The sequence below is a fragment of the Macrobrachium nipponense genome, chromosome 28 (genome assembly GCF_015104395.2).
Source record: "Macrobrachium nipponense isolate FS-2020 chromosome 28, ASM1510439v2, whole genome shotgun sequence".
NCBI lineage: Eukaryota > Metazoa > Arthropoda > Malacostraca > Decapoda > Palaemonidae > Macrobrachium > Macrobrachium nipponense.
In genome coordinates, this window is record NC_087217.1 from 31,821,384 (window position 1) to 31,840,935 (window position 19,552).

At 39.6% G+C, this 19,552-nt stretch overlaps 1 protein-coding gene across 6 annotated transcripts in view; it reads left to right on the top strand.

Annotated features, from left to right (window-relative positions):
- The window catches only part of LOC135201651 (uncharacterized), a 305,425-nt gene that overhangs the window by 218,398 nt on the left and 67,475 nt on the right, over positions 1–19,552 (top strand). For all 6 annotated transcript variants that reach the window (XM_064230755.1, XM_064230753.1, XM_064230752.1 and 3 more), the window contains one exon: positions 7,453–7,548. In XM_064230755.1, coding sequence (XP_064086825.1) covers positions 7,453–7,548 — 96 coding nt within the window. The remainder of the gene's footprint in view (positions 1–7,452; positions 7,549–19,552) is intronic.

The following is a 19,552-nucleotide window of genomic DNA, read 5'->3' on the forward strand; positions in this document are numbered from 1 at the left end:
CACCCACTCATGCCAAAACAGAAAACGGTTATCAGGCTACTCATTCTGAAAAATCCCTAGAGAAGCTATCAGCTATAACATTATCCTTTCCTCTTAATTTTTCGTTTTCTGAAGTCTGATTAAAAACTTGGAAATACTAAAACACCTCTTGCGTTTTTTTCAAATCTAATAATTCCTCTGTGTGACACCGTTACTACGGCACGGCCGGTGGCCATGGCACGGGGTGTTCTTTATAATTCTGAAGCAAATTTACATGCATCCACTTTGCTCTACTCTTAACCATATCGATTAAATAATGTAGATTTCCCCTCTTCTCTAACACTGAAAAAGTACCTTCAAACTTATAAGATAAGGTGGGACCTTCTTTCTGGACTAGTACTAAAACTTGATCTCTCGCACAGAAACCTCTGTCTTTCGCTCTAAGATCATGTTTCCGTTTAGTCTCCCCTTGACTTTTACTCTCGTTCTCCTTCGCTAGTTGCCAAGCATCCCTTAGATTGTTTTTATAATACTCTAGATTAGTTATGTAGTCCTCACTATAATCTTTAAGTATTAAGTTACATTTTAACATTTCCAAAGGAACTTTAGCGGTGTGACCAAAAATTAGCTCGAAAGGACTAAATCCTGTAGTGTCGTTCAGTGCCAACCTTAAAGCCAACAGAACAAAAGGTAACTTTTCTTCCCAGTCATATTCAAAGTTACGACACAGTTTTCGTAAATAACTCTTTAACGTTTGGTGAAACCGCTCCACAATGCCTTGTGATTCGGGATGATAAGGTGTGGAAGTTATGAGCTTAATGCCTAGCTCTTTCATTCTATCCCTGAAATATTTGGATACAAAATTACTACCATTATCACTCTGTATAGTACGAAGCAGACCAAACTTAGAAAAATAATCTAACAATCGTTTAACTACGGTCCTCGCGTACAACATCTTACAGGTATCGCCTCTGGATAGCTGGTTAGTCTATCAGTGATTGTCAACAAATATATACTCCCTCCCTTACTTCTAGGCAACGGTCCGACCATATCGATAACTACATTCTCAAAAGGTTCACCTACTGAAGGAATATTACGCAACGGAGCTCTGGGAATTACTTGATTCGGTTTCCCGGCAATTCGGCATCCTTGACAGCTTAAAACATACCTCTTTATGTCACTCCTCATTTTAGGCCAAAAGTACGGCCTACTAATACGCCTGAAAGTTTTATTTACTCCCATATGTCCTTGCTCATCATGTGCTAACTTCAAAACTAACTCACGAAGCTTCCTGGGAACCACTAATTGTTCGGTGATTTCCTCTTGACTACCTGACTTAGGCCAAACATAAGGACAGAAAAATTTCGTCCTTTAAATAAAATGTTTCCTTACACACATTCTCGAGATCATCATCCAGCTCACATTAAAAAATTTGGGTTAGTGTCTCATCCTCTCTTTGAAACTTGATTAGCTCATCCTTATTCAAAAGGTTAGTGCCTAATTCATCACTGTAACTATTACTTGATTCCACTACATCGACTACGTTACTCTCAACAGCCACACCTTCTGCTTGGCTATCACTGTCAACGATAGAGTCAGGTTTCTCAGCCACACTCACTCCTAGATCAACCTCGCCACCTCTATCACACTCGTTCGAATCCAAGAACTCACACTCATTCAAATCCACGAACAAATTATGAACGTAGTCTATGTCTGTATCTAAACCTGACCTAGTTACTACCATTTCAGGCACTGGAATCTCACTCGCAACAAGATTCACATTCTTGGATAAAGCTAAGTCATTACCGACAATAATGTCAACGCCATCAATGGGCAAACTGTCAACAACTGCTAGTTTCACTCATCCTGACACTACCTGACTTTCTAAATTCAACTTCAACAAAGGACAAAGAACACAAGTGTTAGGAAATTCACCTAACATGACTTTTTCTTCCATATTGATTTCCGCCCTGTCTGGCACACACTCTCTCTCCTAATCAGTGAGACAGCAGCTCCTGTGTCTCGAAGCAAGACTACTTCTCTCGAATCTACTCCTCCAAGAGAGGAAACTACTCCTTTTGACAGAAATTCACCAAAAAATTTCCTAGTTTCTCTCATCACATCATTCCTATTGACGAAAGGTTAACTAGAGACACTGGTTTCTTACCATCCTTCCTTTCTACTGCACAATTTCTCGCTAAATGCCCTTTCCCATTACATCGGAAACAAGTTAATTCTGAGCCACTAGATTCCACTTTAGTCTTACAAACCTTAGATGTATGACCAGGTTTTCCGCATGCATAACAGGAGTAGTCACTTTTACTCGTATTGCTAATACTAGAACAGAAACCTTTACTGTTTTGTACTCTACCAGACGAAGGATCATTTCGCTTCATACTGACACTTAAATTATGAGTCAAACTATATTCGTCTGCTAACCTAGTTGCTCCTGCAAAAGATACTTCTCGCCTATCTGCTATATAAAGATTAATCTCAGGGGATACGTTAACTTTGAAGTTTTCTAACAATACTAAGTTCTTCAAACCATCAAAGTTCTCAGCTTTAGCAGAAGTTAACCAATCAAAAAACAGCCTTCCTAACCTCTTACCGTATTCTACATACGTAATATTCTCGTCCTTTCTCAAACTTCTAAATTTCTTGCGGTAACGCCTCGGGCACTAACCTGTACGCGCTAAGAACAGTTTCTTTCACAAGATCATAATCACCACATTCCTCCTTAGACATGCAACTATACACAGTAAGTGCCCTACCACTAAAAACTGACTGTAAATATAGAGTCCACATTTCTTTAGGAGAACCTACTCTTTCCATTAACTTCTCAAAACACATGAAATATGTCGTTACATCTTCCTCATCAAACTTTGGTACGAATTTCAGCACTGCACTCATACCTAAACCATCAGCTCCACTTTCGCTCTCGCCTGTCTGACTGCTAAGAGTACTTTGCCTTAACCGAGCGATTTCCAACTCATGCATACGTTCTTTCTCTTTCCTCCTGCTCATGCATACATTCTTTCTCTCTTTCTTCCTGCTGCATTACCAACATTTCTCTCTTGCTGCATTTTCATTACTTCTCTCTCTTGCTGCACTTTCATTACTTCTCTCTCTTGCTGCATTTTCATTACTTCTCTCTCAGCTGCTCTTTCATCTCTCTCCTACTTTTCTCTTTCTTTCCTTTCAACATACTCACGGAGATCATTCTCCTCTAGACCTAGAAGCTTACCAGACTCAATAAACTCTTTCACCATCTCACTCATTCTGGTTCTTTCTATATTCTCCCTGTTTCAATGTTACGGTGCCGAATAGCCTAGCAAGGTCGCCAATTATGTCATGGACACCCAGAGGTCCGCTACAGGTTCGATATCATAATAAACAAAAAGGATTCAACACCAACTGTGTAAACTGGTGATACGAATGTAGAGAGAAACACAAACAGAACAAAAGTTTATTTACAAGCTTGCTAACAAAGATAAATGCAGAATGATTTCTCCTATTTACATAACAAAAATGAACTTTTACAGTATGTGAACTGGGGAAGAAGTGAGGTAATGAAATACTTGCTGGCCAGTTTTGCAGCTGTCGAAAATCAATGCTCGAAGCGATGGCTTCACAAAGGAGGGTTGTATAACTATAGATGTCTTCTTGACTCCGTACTGCAGAAAAAAATGTCTATTCTTGATACTCGAAGGGCAGGTTACTCCTCAAAACCAACTTGTAGGACGTTTCTTCTCTGAAGGCTTGCTCAACGTCGGAAAATCTTTGTCGCTCTCTCTGACAGGACAACTTGACTCGAATCCGACCCCACTCTCTCGAGCGCCTTCTTCCTCTCTTATCCTTCGTCTGTTCCTTCTTCTCTTATCTCTCTCTGATGATCTCTCACTGATGATCTGCTCTTTGCTCTCTGACTTCGTCAGTCGTATATATACGGCAATCTCGGGGTGGGGACTACCAGCAAACGTCACAGACTCCCGACAGGATCTTTTTAGAAGGATCTCGACGAAATGTTGCAGTGTTTCTAGCGACACGTCAGCGCCTGTTGAGTTTCTGTAACACACCTGGGGATTCTCGAACCATCATGAGAATAGGCACCTCCAACATGTGCGCGAATGCCTCCTTGCAGCAGACCTACTCGAAGAAGATGCATTTTCCTTTCCTTTAACTTATCATTCTTTGCTATAAGGCAATTACCATGACACTCAGTTACTACAATTATATCACCTTCATCACTTGTACTTTCATCCAGACAGCTCCCTCTCCAAAAAATCCTTATTCCAACTTTTCATCCATCCTCTCAACCATCTGCTGCTCGGGCTCTTTCACTTCCTCTTTCATTCCCTCTTCTACACTCCTCATCGCTCCTCTCAACCCTTCCAATTCCCTCCTATACTCCTCATTCTCAACCCTAATCCTCCTGTACTCTTCTTCCACTCTTTTCTTAGCTTCCCTCAACAACTGCAACTCCTCTTCAGCCTCTCCACTTCAGTCAAACATTCCATACTTACTTTCTTTACCAATCACACAACTCACTACACCAATCGTCCTGCAGCTGCCACACCAGCAGCCCCATGTTGGACCCCAAAATAATGTGGCGGAGTCACAAGCAAAAAACAAAAGCAAACAACAAGATCTCCCATGTTTACATTAATCGTTCTGACTGACAAATTTCCCACAACCACACTTTTCCCTTTACGTTACTAATACATGCTGGAAAATTGGCTTAACAAGATACAGAACACACACAACACAAACACATGTACTTGCCTTAGACTCAAGACACTCAGGGCGAGACGCTGTACCGTCCGCTGGATACAGTCGTTGAGAGACAAAAACCGCAGAATTCAATACACAAAGACAGACAAGCACCAAAACAATACAAGAACTCAAAAAAAAACAACATAATCACTACACAAACAAGTACCAACAACTCGAAAACAACATAACAAATACAACAACTCAATGCACAAACAACACCATCATCAAAGGCAACTTGACAAATCAATACACGAACAACCACCAACACTGTCCAACAAACTACTCACAAACATCAAAACACAAAATCAAATACAACAGACACTCTTTAGCTCAACAACAACCATACAGACACATGCACAACAAATATACAATATCAAAATCAATCAAATCACTCAACAACTGACTATCAATAGACTGCCTTATCTCTGTCCTCTTCGATTTCTCATCACAGACTGACTCACTGACTGACCCGGCAACTGCGCCAGCAGACAACCCAAAACGGTCGCCCAACAAGCAAACCATCATTAACTATCCATCTATCACTTATGCTCTCTCTCTCGACAGCAACCCTCGAAGATGTTGTCAAATGTAACTACCATATCACTCCTCTATACCGTGAATCCCTGTTCACTAACAGTGGTATGTAGAAAGAAACGTCAAGAGGATCCGTACACAATTCTTTGCTGAAGCAGAATAAGAACCTTCCATTGTTGGCCAGAGGCTGGTCAAAGACAAACTATCGAAAGAGTCTTTTACAGTTAAGTCATTGACTGAGTCAATGAATTCTCGCAATTCATCTGGAAGGGATCTAGGGTCCATCTTCAGTGAATTTCGAATGAGTTGGCTATCTGAGTATGTGATATCAGGAAAATACTTTCTACAAACACATTTGCAGTTATTCAAAACTGAAGTATTTTGAAAAACCTGTCGAGTACCCTCAAAATTCCTCTCACAGGGTATGAGTACCCCAGGTTGAGAACACCCTGATATAATAGATTAAAAACTAAATTGTCATTGGAATCTTATGGACTGTGAGATTTTACAGCTAAGATAACTGCAGATTTATTTTTGTATGAATACAGTATTGAGTGCAGAAAATGTAGCCAATGATCAGTTCTTTGTTACAAGAACGATGGCCCCAAGTTTAATTGTATACACTTGAAGAAAAATAATTACCTATAAAGTAACCATATTGATGCAAATGATTCTGTAAAGGTTACATACATTTTTGAGACATTTCACTTTCAATTTTACTGCTTCTCAAGCTGGAGACTTCTTTGAATACTGTTGACAATTCTCAAAGTTTAATATGTTGTACCGTCTAATAAAATTTTGACTTGTGATTTTGTTTGCAGTACAATACATCTAGATTTCCAGTTATAGTCTGAGTATTACTGAAACTAATTCTGAAAATAACCACAATGCCCTCTTAACTTCTTGAATTCTTTGCTCATTTTTTAATGCGCTTGTCACTACAAAGCCTGAAGATCCAATCTGGATTCGAGAAGTTAAGAGTTGCAAATGTATCTAGTAAAAAAGTGACCAGTAGATCCTACATATATATATATATATATCTATATATATATATATATATATATATATATATATATATATATATAATATAATATATATATATATATAGATATATATATATTATATACTAAATATATTATAAATATATATATATATATATATATATATATATATTATAAATAATATAATATTATATATATTATATGTATAGATATTGCCTCATCAGTATGGATTACCCAGAGAGGTTGTTGTAGCATATGATTTTTCATATGAAACAGATGCATAGGATTTGCATCGTTTTATAATCTGTCATTGTGTTTCTCTCTTCACCGGGAAGTTCTGAAACTTGATGAAAATGAAAATAAATCGTCTTAATAAATTTCGAAATACTAAATTTCGAAATGTAACTTAAATGCTTATGTTTTGGGTGCAAACAGTGGAGGCAAAGGACGTGGTGGGCTTTGCTAAGTCTTTGCCATTATTCTTAATGAGTCGTAGTTGATGAGAACAGTAGTTTAATCACAGGACTCACAATCTGGATGTTCATCAAGTTATGATCGTAGTTTTTCCAGAGACCAGACGCTTCCGTGTATGTGTGCTATGATTGTAACAGTTTGGCTTGTGGATTTGTTTTATTTGTTTGATAATAACTGAGATTAAACATGTCAATATTATTTAGCTGAACTTCTGGCACAAAGAATATTGGGCGAAAGGAATCTTCCCATTGGAAGTGATTAAGGAAGCTGCGTAAAATACTTTTTGCGACAATAAACACCAATTTAGCATTTCATTATTTAACATATAGTTAGACTAGATGATTGGATCATAATATTCCTTCAAGTACTGACTCCCTTAATACTATTTTACAATTCATTTGCTTTTTTTTATTTTTCTAAAAGAGCTCTTACGGGAATGCTAATTTGTCCATGATTCTTTCTTAACTTGGCCGTATTTAAATTATGTAGTACATTCTGAACAAAAATGAGCAATATTAATTTAAGCCTTGTTTGAAATCACACTGCCTGTCAGTGAAAGTCAATATCTCTTAGTTTAGAATTATCTTTCATATTTCATGCCATAGTTTTGTCTTTCCTTAAGTCTCACCAAAACTGTGTCGGTGTATAAATACTACATTAGAAACTGATTATATTCATCTTCCCATTGCAGATCCTCCGTACTACTTGTTCTCAAGGCTTATGTTTGACTGGGATGCCACACAATACTCCTACTGGGCGTCATACAGAGATTTTGTTGCTGGTGCAGGTAGGACATTTCTTTGGACTCTTTCGGAAGCTCTCCTCTCTTAATAGTACATCTGAACATTTAATTTGAGTCAGATAACACAAATACTTAATGAAGATTGCTTCAGTATAATTTTGCATGGAATTATTCTTTACTTTGGACATCATTGTGAAATTTTCATGAATATCCTTTAATTAGTGTTTCAGTGACAAAAGATGTGATAGAAAAAGAAAGAGTTGAATACACACATAGATGTAGATATACAATACCTGAGGTTCTCTTGTGTTCGGTCGCAGAGTATATCTTGGGCTTGATCATATCCAAGTTTCGGTATCATGTCATGGTGAATGGATTAATGTCCAAACCTTCTGTTTTCAGATTTCCATGTTCAGTCGTTGTACGTGAGACATTAATGAATGCTTATGCTTTGTCCAGTTTGCCAGAATGAAAAATAATAGGTTAATTTATAATGCACTATCCGGTGAGAGCCATTCCGTGTTGGAATTAGTCCTCCTTGGAGCTAGGGACAACAAAGACCGCTTGGGAATTCTGGCGTTTCTCAGGGTAAGGAAATCTTGCCTAGAAAAATGAGCTGTAATAATATATCAGGGGAGGCTGACCTTTTGTGAAGCCATTTTCACGTCAACGAGGATTTTATGTCTTGAGAATTGACTCTTCCGATCATGGTAGAGCATTTGGTCAATTTTTTCAACCTTTTATTTGTAACAATGATATGAGACAAGTCCGCTTGTCAACAAATGCACCATTGTTTGAAGATGCTGACTGTTCATTCAAGAAGGTGCTAATAAGTCCAGAAAACAAACGTACCGTTCGAAATAACATGGAATATCAACAGAATTAGCGATCTCCAAATATGCAACCAGTCAATGTAAAGACCTGATCCCCATCAAATGCACACTCGGTCAGAAATCTTAAGGAAAACAATAAGATAGGCAACGTTTTAATCAATGACAACAGTCACTCCTCTATGTTTTAATATAGCACCTCGTGTTTTCTGCTTATAAATAATTCAGGGAGAAGCTTTTACAATGAACGTAAGAGCTCGGTTGAAATCATAGTCGTTTCTATTATGGTGTAGGGTTTAATCTCCAATATGCTGCATAACCAAAATTTCTACGGCTTTCTATTCATAATGACAACGGATTTCAGAGCCCGCACCTCAGTAGTTTCTTGTGAGTCTCTTTAGTCAAAGATGGTGTGTTTGTGCAAATGTTTATCTTCTTCATTCTTCCCCTTTGGTGTTTCTCTCCTAAGGGGCCAGTTACCCTGGTGCGTTTCCTCCAACTATTTCCACTGAGAGCATATTTCTACACTAAATCCTTATCACGTCTGCCTTCACTTTCTCATACCATCTAATTCTTTGTCTCCCTCTTGATCTTCTGCCCATACCATTGCTCTATGAACAAGTGTCTGTGCTGGCATAACTCCAACTTAGTCATAAACAACATACCCTTAGCAAGCTTGACCCAAGCCCTCTTCACTCCTTCCCCTCACTCACCCCTGCCACATGCTCATACCAGTTTTGACTCTTATACTATCAGTAATCTTTTGACTCTTATAGTATCAGTAATCTTGACCTCCCAGGCACCTCTAATTTCCTAATTTCCCAGCCTTTTACAGGGCGAGATCCCAATATCTACCTGAGCATCCTCATTTTTGTTTGCACAAATGCTTATACTATGATTCAACTCTGTAAGTCTGTTTGTTTCTTCTAAACGGAATAACACAACACTTCATAATGTTGATGATGGATTAGAATTACCTAAACTGTTTTACATTTTTTTTTATAAACCCACCCTTATAAAACATTGATGTGTAAAAGCAACTAATGCCTGAATAATTTCAGAAAACGTGCTTGCGATTAGAAGACTTTTTGTAACCTTTTGTTAGTGTATGTAAGTCAGAGTCTGCCACTAGAGATTCAGTAAAAATAAATAACTTGTGGTAATTTTTTTGAATAGATCGCGTGCGTTCCTTATAGACAACCGTGCCAAATATCCAGAAAAATCGCAAATGAGTTATAAAAAAAAATTCTCTCTCTCTCTCTCTCTCTCTCTCTCTCTCTCTCTCTCTCTCTCTCTCTCTCTCTCTCTCTCTCTCTCTATACAGCCTTATGTTCTGTTCGTACTTCACGTATCAAGGGCACGTATGTGATATGTGGCCATACGCAGGGTAAAATAGCTACAATCAACTGGATATATGTGACACAGGCCGATGTATATAAAGTGAATATATTATAATGTGCTACAAACATACACACCGTGCAAGCATGACGTGATGCTTACCAGGACTGGGCCGACAAGCAGCGGCACACCAAAAGTAGTGCTTGGCAGGGCATGTAACACCAATATACATATACCATATACATGTAAAGTGGTGCATTACAGCCTTACATCACCCTTACGATGTCCTCGCATACTGCGGTGGTTAAACATAAGCTATAAAAGGGCAGAGATGAACACATGTTATGACAGTCACTGTCACCTCACTGCAACATCGACAATTACTGCCACCCAAATTCTGAATCAACATGGAGAACTTGATGAAATTCGTGCATTTTTAGCTACAGCAAGCAATCATTGTAGAGAATTGTTGCCTGTCATTGTCGAATATATGCACGTCATGGTATTGGTGAAAATAGTGAAGGTTATTTAAAGTTAAAAACAAAAGAAACAGAGGAGGCCAAGGAGGGTTTGGGCATGGCCGTGCCTGCAAAAAGGAATGGAGCAAGGCCACTGTGACAACCTGATGGAGGAGTTGGTAACCGACAGTCCGGAACGGTACAAGATTTTTACCTTGATTGACAAGAATCTCTTCAATGAAACTGTTGAATGTGTCACACCCTTCATTCAGAAGAAACTCACATTCTGGAGATAACCCATTGAGCCAGGCCTGCGTGTTACTATCACCCTAGTTTTTCTCGCCACGGGTGACTCATACAAGAGTCTGCAATACTCATTCCAAGTAGCCTAGAACACAAGTAGCTACATTGTACCAGAGACCTGCAGGGCCATTGTTTCTGTGTATGGAGATGATGAACTGAAGGTGCCACAAACACCTGAGGCTTGGAAGGAGGTTGCCCAGGGGTTTGAGGAATTGTGAAACTTCCTCCACGTAATTGGAGCTGTTGATGGCAAACACATCGGGCTCCATAACCCTCCCCTTGGTGGTATGCATTACTTCAACTACAAGAAGTTCTACTCCATGGTTTTGCAATTGCTGATGTTTCATACAAGTTCCTGTATGTGGACATGGGTGCCATTGAGTCAGAGTCGGACGGTGGTGTATTTGCCCAGACCTGTCTCGTTGAAATGCTGTTGAAAAAAGAAGGAAATCTTCCTCAACCTGAGCCCCTGCCATTTACAAGTCATGGCTCTTCTGTAGACTGTTTCCTGGTTGGTGATGATGCCTTCCCTCTGTGGAATTATCTTATGAAGCCCTACCCTCAAAGAGGTCTGTTAAAGGAGGAACGTCAATATGCCTCAAGCCTGACCTTGCAGAGTCAATAGTGTTGGCCACATGTGCCCTGCTCTATATCATGATAAAAAGAAATTCACAGAGACAGGAAGGAGATCAGGAGACCCCTTCACACATAATGTCATACCTGGTAGCTGGAGGAGTGACCCACCCTTAGGAGCTGCCCTTCCAGCTGTGACCGGCAACACTGCAAGCAGGAATGCCAAGGAACAGATGTTAATTACAATTTTCCTGGTGGGATCTTTATTTTCTTATTTTGAATGAATATGTATATACTGTGTTTGGTATTAATAATTCATTGACTTTAATAATTAATATACAAACCCACTTTTTGTGATAGCCTTGCTAGCCACCTATCTGCTTTGTGTTAAGAGTTGGCGACAAGGGTATGGTAATACCCTTAATACATATTTTCGCCCTTTAACGTCAGGATGAGACTTATTTCTCCAAAATTTACGCTTACACTTTGGGAATTACCAAGGGGAACTTTGGAGGTTTGTCCTTTGTGTTTCTTTGGGTATTTCCTCTTCTCTTTTGTCCTTTCGCTAGCTCATTGGACGAAGATAGAGGAGGGGGCTTGTGGTGTTGGTGTTTGAGGGATCTGCTCTCATTTCAGAGGGCAGTACTCTTGGATGCAAGAGGAGTATCCCTATTTTTTTTTAAATCATATTTTTTTTTCTTTTACAGGCTAACAGTGGTGGTAGTTGATTACAGCTGTAGATGGTTGGATGTCTCTTCATGTTGACTATCGTAACCTTGGGATTGTACCTGTGACTTGTAGCATGCTGTGATATTAGCCCTCAAGTGTGTGTACTGTTCCCCTGCTGGAAATCATATTCATTTGCCACTGTTATTGTAGAGTTTCATCAATGGACAATGACTTTGGGGCCGCCCTGTGATTTTTAACACTATTCCTGCTGGTAAATGTACCTCATCCTGTAGAAGAAGTCTTGCAGAATTTGGAGAAGTCAAGGAGGAAGAGAGCTGGTCAAGTGTCGTCATCTTCTTCATAATCATCATATTTTTCATCAACCTTCACCCCTTCGACTTCTAAGCCTCCCTGCCGAAGAAGAAGGTAGTCTCCCCCCTAAGAAGTCTCGTCAGGGGACTTCTAAGAGTCTGCCTCCTCAAACTGAGGAGGCAATTTAGCTTCTGCTGGCTCACCTGTTCCTTTGGGAACAGGAACTGTCATGTTGTCCCCAGGGCCTAGTGTGTGGAGCCGTAGAAGCGCAAAGTTCAGTTCACACTTCTGCTGCTAGTCCTAGAGGTTCTGCCCCTAAGACTAGTTCCATGTTGGGCACTCATTCACGAGTTTCCCCCAGTGCACGTAAATCTACGGATTCAAATGCATCTAGAGTTATTGACGCTGAGTCCACTCACCGTCACGACTCAGGCATGGAGTGGAAGAAAGTAGTGAGTTGCTCAGGTGACTCAAGCCTTCCTGGTGATTGCTCTGTACCCAGGGTTGATGTGACGGTCCCATGGGACCGTGCACACAGTGAGATCAGTAGGTGGTCCCCCATTTGGTCTTCTTGAGAGGTTTCAGCCTCAACGAGGACTTGGACACGTCGGAGAACGGTAGCAGCCCTCTCCAGTCAGATGCACACTCAACCCTACCCAGACCTCGGTCACGTTCGCATGACCGACTGGTCTCCTTGGCGGCGAACATTTTTTCTGCTGTGCGAGAGTTTGGTAACCCTTCTCAGGAAAGTGTTTCTCCAGGGTGATAACGCTTTCCTAGACTCTCATCTTGATGGCTGCCCATGACACGCTTCTGCTAGTTTTGCTAGCAAGGCGAGCGAGAGTGTCCAGTCTTCCTCACCTATTCCCTCTACTTCCTATGGCTACACTGGGTGGGGCGAATTGAATATGAGGGATCCTTCAGGGTACTCTCCAAAGGATTCAGCGTCGGGGGACTACGTTCCTGGAAGGATCTGAGGGTCCCACCGGACGATTGTCCACGTTGTTGAGGAAGGATCTTCTGTCAATGAAGGAGATAGGAGGGGGTCCTCTGTGTAGTCCTCTTTGTGAGGTTCAATCACAGAGAAGATAGATGCGTGGCAAGTTCTCGCCAGCTTTTGCTACATTTAACTCTGCTCAACTTTTGCTCGTGTTTGTGCAAACCAAAGTGCAGAAGAGAGTGGGCAAGAACAGTTGGTCCTTCTCTCATGTTTTCCTTTACTTCCTGGTTACACAGGAATGAACAAGGAAACAAGAGGAATTCTATGGAGTCTACTCCTCAGAGTTCGAATTCGAGAGACAGTGTTTTTGGTTCAGTCTTAGGATCTTACCGAATATACATCAATCTGTTCAGGATGGACAGCACCAAGAAGTTTGAACGCCTCTCCAGTGCTACTGTTTTGGGAACAACCAATTCGGCTTGAACTATACTCTGTTTTTTTCCATCTGTCCATCCACCTGTGGTGTTTCCGTATGGTAACACTGCGTCCTGGGCTTTAGATAGCTACATTCAGCTTACATTCAACAATAATAATATCCTATTTCAAATATTAATGGTGTACTTCACATTCAGTAAATTATTAAAACACTTTTCAGTTGCAAATGTACACCCAGATATCCTTTTATTTACCTAAAACTTACACATAGCGTAACTATTTAAAGCCCGGGACGCAGTGTTACCATACAAAAACACCACAGGCGGATGGACAGATGGAAAAAAACAGTGTATAGTCGTCTTCGGTGTCCTGTTGTCACTGTAGAAGTCTCACTTCGGGACAACTTCACCTTCGCTCTCTTCGTTAGAGAATGAAGGAGGTCTGCTTCCAGTCCTTATTCTTGTCTCTTGAATGAAGAAGAATTAGGCTGAAGCATGATTTACAGGAACCTACGAATATACTAGTATATTCTCCTTGCAACATGCTTCTGTTATCAGTTGTATCATCTGAGTAATAGGGGCATAGCTAAGTTAATTCTTCTGCTATGTGACTGAGACGAATAGCCCCTTCTCTTAATTAACCTGAAACTCAGTACAGCCTTTTGGGCCTCCCAAGAGTGTCTGGTTTTGATTTTGAGATGACTAGTGGTATTGTCTACCAATAACACCACAACATTTCCTCTTAGTATTGTTTCTCCTCTGTCGAGGATTAACTATCAATTCGAATCTCTCTGGTCTGCAATCAGACTTAGGTCTATGGTTGGCTCAGAACTCTTGCATAAGGCTCATGTTTTGTGCTCCACATTTTCCGTTGTGAGAATTTTCAGACAGATATATCTCACTAGATTCATTACCATCTTTCTGTTACCCCATGGTTAGCCCACAGTATAACAGAAGTCTGAAGACTTTGCATATTCCCCACCCGACTAGTTCTGCTTACAGAGTAAATAGGAAAGTCCTCCCTGTTCCAACCCACAAGAAGCAGTTCTTCAGGCAATAGAACCCCCGTTTTTTCTATACTGAAAAACTCTCTGCCTTCATTGCAAGCACCGACTTTCTCCACGAGCAGCAATGAAATAGCGGAATAACTTTTTCAGTACTCTGTAAAACACCAGGGATTAGAGCCATCTTCACTGGTTGGTGTCATTGACGGGACTTTTTCTATCAGAATCGTGAGAGTTCACCTCTCTCCAGTTCAACTGTGAAGATGCAGGTCCACATTCAACTTAGTCATTCACTAAGTAGTATTGTTTCTCCTGGCTGAGAATTCAACTACTGATGAGAAACCTCTGTCTTGCCATCACAGAGACCACAATCTCTCGAAGGCATTTGACTCTCGTCTAAAATGCACATGCCTCACGAGAATCATCATCTCATCTCTCAACATTGTTGGCGAACAAGGTAGACGATTTGCATGGTTCATTCTCAACATCACCCTTCAAAAGGCAGGTACCATGTTGTGACTGTGTCTCGGAGACTCAGATGCACAATCATTTGGCTTCTGTTGACGAGTTTGAATCCTCCATGATCTTCTGGGACTTCTTTTCCTTGGACTGGTGTTGGATGCTCACAGGTTGTGTTTGCTTACCCAGCTCCTTCAAGAGGACAAGTTGCATCTAGCCTATTGTGTGTGGTTCTAGAGGTAAGAAGGATGCGAACGTGACTGGCCTCTCCACCTTCCCCTCCTCGTCCTTCTACTCCTCTTCCTTCAGATTGAGGATAGGACTTGAACTTACACTTGCTGGTCGGGCGATTGATGTGGTAAGCTTGCACATCGAGCTTCCTTTCTATTTTTCTTATCAGAATCATAGAAGTAATCCTGCTTCTTCCTCTAGCAAGGGGGGGGGGGGAAGGAGACTGGCAATAATGCAAACCCTTCCCAGAACTTTGCAATAATGCCTCCAATTCTAAATATTCTTCCCATCCCTTTTTCGGATGAGTTACGATTCCTCCCTCATTTGGAAAAGGCCCAGAAGTCTGACTCTTGATCATGCAGCTCCTATACTCCGATCAAATTGTCAGAGGCAGGGCACTCCTCCTTGCTTTTACGACCAGGAGGAATAGCCCAGGTGTGCTGAACTCCAGTCAGTTCTAGAGGCTCACTCACATTCCTCCCACCAATCAGTGAGTCTTCTTTATGTAGAAGACTGAGTGTATGTATATCCTGTAGGAACAAATCACAATTTTTGGAAGTAAATTGTATTTTTCCTAACTATACATTCCTGAGGTTCTTTACATTAATGCCCACCTCATGCCACCCATTTAATCTGAAACCTGGGCCGAAAGGCAAAGTGGAGTGTTTACATCTGGGCAGGCGGGCCTACCTGCCTATACTGCCTAACCATCTTTTTCAAGAATTTAACAGCCATGTTCCAGCTTATGCTGAAAGTAATTCCTAATGTAAAGGACCTCAGGTTTGTATAGTTAGGAAAAATACAGTTTAGTTTAAAAATTTGTGATTTCAGTGAAGTGTACAGTAATACCTTGAGATACAAGTTCAATTCACTTTGAAACCTAGCTCATAAGTCAATCTACTTGTATGTCAAACAAATTTCTCCCATTTAAACTAACTGAAATAGATTTAATCCGTTGCAGCCCTGTGAAACATTCCCAAACCATCCTAAATTATGAAAAAAGACTTTTTTAATTAAGAAACACACATGTATACTTTACCAATTTCTTCCAGTTGGTGATTTTTGGGTACTCCTTTTGTGGATTCACGGCCATTTTCATGTCCTCCTGAACTGACTCCCTTCTGAATCACCATATTCAGGAGGACGGCAATTCCACCGTAATTGGGCTTCCTTGACTTTGGACGCGGCTCTTCTATGGCAGACATTTGGTCATCAGATGGGGGGGTCTGACGGCTGTTTGTATCTTAATTTGTTCGTAAGTCCAACTTGATATACGCAGTTTATATGTACAGTACTAGTATTTATGTTTTTCTCATACCAAGACTCAATACCAGTAATATACTGTAGTCTTTTAGGATGATAGTTTAAGGTATACATGTAAACATAAGAGTTCTCTCTCTCTCTCTCTCTCTCTCTCTCTCTCTCTCTCTCTCTCTCTCTCTCTCTCTCTCTCTCCAGTGAGTCATGAATAATTTAACTTTTGATATTTACCATAAAGCAACCTCCCATATCTCTCTCCCCCTCTCTTTCGGTACTTTATATATCCTTTAATGAAATATGAATTACACTATTATTAAAAATATGAAACAAACCCCAGGAAGATCACAAAGCCATCTACAAAAGAGTACATGCTACATATGTGTGTTACGATTTTTTTTATTGCTTTGAGGTAGGCTCCATGACGACACAGTGCTATTGGCTTGAGTTCCAGTTATGGTACCATAAGGCACCAATAATAGAGTTATGGTACCCTAACATACCTAGCAGAGATGCCGTAAGGTGCTTATGGGCCATAAGGGTGCTTATGGTGCCAATAACTGGTTGTTGGTACCATAAGCGCCATTATGGCCCCATAAATCACCGAGTTTCGGTTAATGGCGGTTTTTGCTTGTCGGCACATCCCCAGGAGTGGAACCCCTGCCGATAACTGGGGATTGCCTGTAATATATATATATATATATATATATATATATATATATATATATATATATATATATATATATATATATATAAATATATAATATATATATGTATATATATATATATATATATATATTATTTATTTATTTATTTAGTTACAGGCATGGCCATGCAACATCTAGTGTATTCTTACTAGAGATAATTATGCATCTAACATGAGGGGGACAAGCATATAAAAAAATTAATGATTCTTAAAGTAGTACAATAAAATCAAATGGATCTTAAGAGAAAAACAATGTTTCATTTAAATCATCATTATAATCAAACCAATCAGAAGAAACATACACAGGAGCTTAAAGTCACCAGCTCTGTGGCACTGTGGTTACGTTAGATAACAAAGCAAATGGTGCCACTAGCAAATCAGATATACTAGGGAAAGTCTCTAAACAGAGTTAAGTAGATCTCAGTGATGGCACTACTTGGGAACACAAGCTCACAGTAACACATTCACTTATTCTGCAATACGGAATTGCATTGTCACTATGGGTATACAAAACATTCAAATGGGAATGCTTAAGGCTAAGAGGGAGAATCATTCAGGTTCAATAATATGCAAAACATTCAAATGGGAATGCTTAAGGCTAAGAGGGAGAATCATTCAGATTCAATAATATGCAAAATGGAATGACACTTATGTTTATTACACAAAAAAGTTACTGAGGCTGCAAGGGACTGAAAATATCAAGAAAGCAATAAGAATAAAGTAAGAAATGTGTGCCGAACAATTCCAAATCCAACTGTAACTTTGTCCTAGGGATGAGACGACATCATGGTAATGCCAGACTTTGAATTTAGTACAAGGGATCTTTGGTGGGTTGGATCCATAGGCACAACAAAAGTGACTGTATGAGAGAGGGAGGTGGTTGGACAATCGACTGACAAGAATTCTGCCTTGGCTGCTGGTTTGTTACGAACTACCTCCTCTGTCCTTATATAGTGCCAATCTCCCGCCTTTTCCCAGTCTCACGTATGTGGTCAAACCTGGGTGATTACCGTTAGGTTTGCCAGAATTGCTAGTGTCTGTTGACATCCAGGTCGAAGGTGTGGGCTTTAAGATGTAAATTGTACGAAAGCACAAAGTTGGACAAAAGGAAGTACAATGGAGGGACATTAAGAACGAGAGGTGGAGTCGCTAGAGTGGGAATGGGTGCTGCAGCTAATCACCAATTGGCAAGGAGTGCTTTCCATGACACTTGATTTGCCAATTGTGTAGTTCTACATGAAAACTTCACAAAAATTTACATTATTTTATATCAGAAAGCTTGTACGTACATTCAAAATCAACGACTGTCCGTAGTAATATTATATAATTATATATTTATATATTATATAATATATATATATATATATATTTTTTTTTGGGGCGTATTTTGCCTTGTATAATAAGGCGCCCTATGAGGTAATGTTAGACTTGCGATAATCTTACGCTAAGTCGGTTGGTATTGCACTTCCATATTCAATGGAGTGTTTTGGGGTTTGTAGATCACTTACGAAGTCGGTATTATCTTCTTGGTTATGACGACGATGTGTTAAACTCATGATGATTCGGCGGTTATGAGGTAAGGATCTAGTATAAACCTCACGAAGTACAAAAATACTTATATTCTCTGAATTTACATGGTGAAGATCAGGTATGATTTTACAAGTCTTCTAATGACGATAGCTTGATCGCTTCTGCCAATGATGATGGCTAATTCTATTCTCTCTACATGATAAAGCTTAGGTAAAGAGGTACAGGTCTTCTAATGACGATAGCTAACTCTATTCTGCTTGTTCTACATCTCGATTACAAGTCATAAAGGAGCAGACAGTAGCTCGAACATATGAACATACAATCAGATGACATAGTTACATACGAACACACAATCAGATGACATAGTTACTAATCACGTAGGCCGCTTGAGCTATAGGTCACGGTGTTTGTCTCAAGCAGGAAGCTGGACTAAAGTTTATACACACTTGAATGACTACAGGTGACGGCATTCACTTAGCCTACATACTTATTGTATACGTCATCTTTAGCGTCTCTAGTCTGATCACATTCCTGCAAGCAATCTGGTTGACCTCTTTAGTTTTAGTCTTTTATATATATGGACTAACATTCCATATTTTTATTATGTAAACACTTACATTAGCTTGGTCAGCTACCAAAACCAACCACTGAATATTACTCAAACTTGACTTGCATTTGACTTATAGGAGTGTGATACAGACACTATGTGAAAATAGAAAGTACTTATAAGTAAAAAAAATTCATGGGGTACACAAATACAGATTCAAGTAATAAAATATTAGACAAAATATGCATATGATATTCGTAAATAATAGTGATCACGTGATATATACTGATACAGTTTTTCACTTCATCTCATTAAGATACATATGCTACAGAAAATACTAATGTACTCTGATAATCGCATAGAATGAAGATTAACATGATAAAAATCATAAATTTTTTTTTTTTAAAAACTGATAAAAAATTTCATATATGAATTGATAAAATTTTTAATGTTTATGC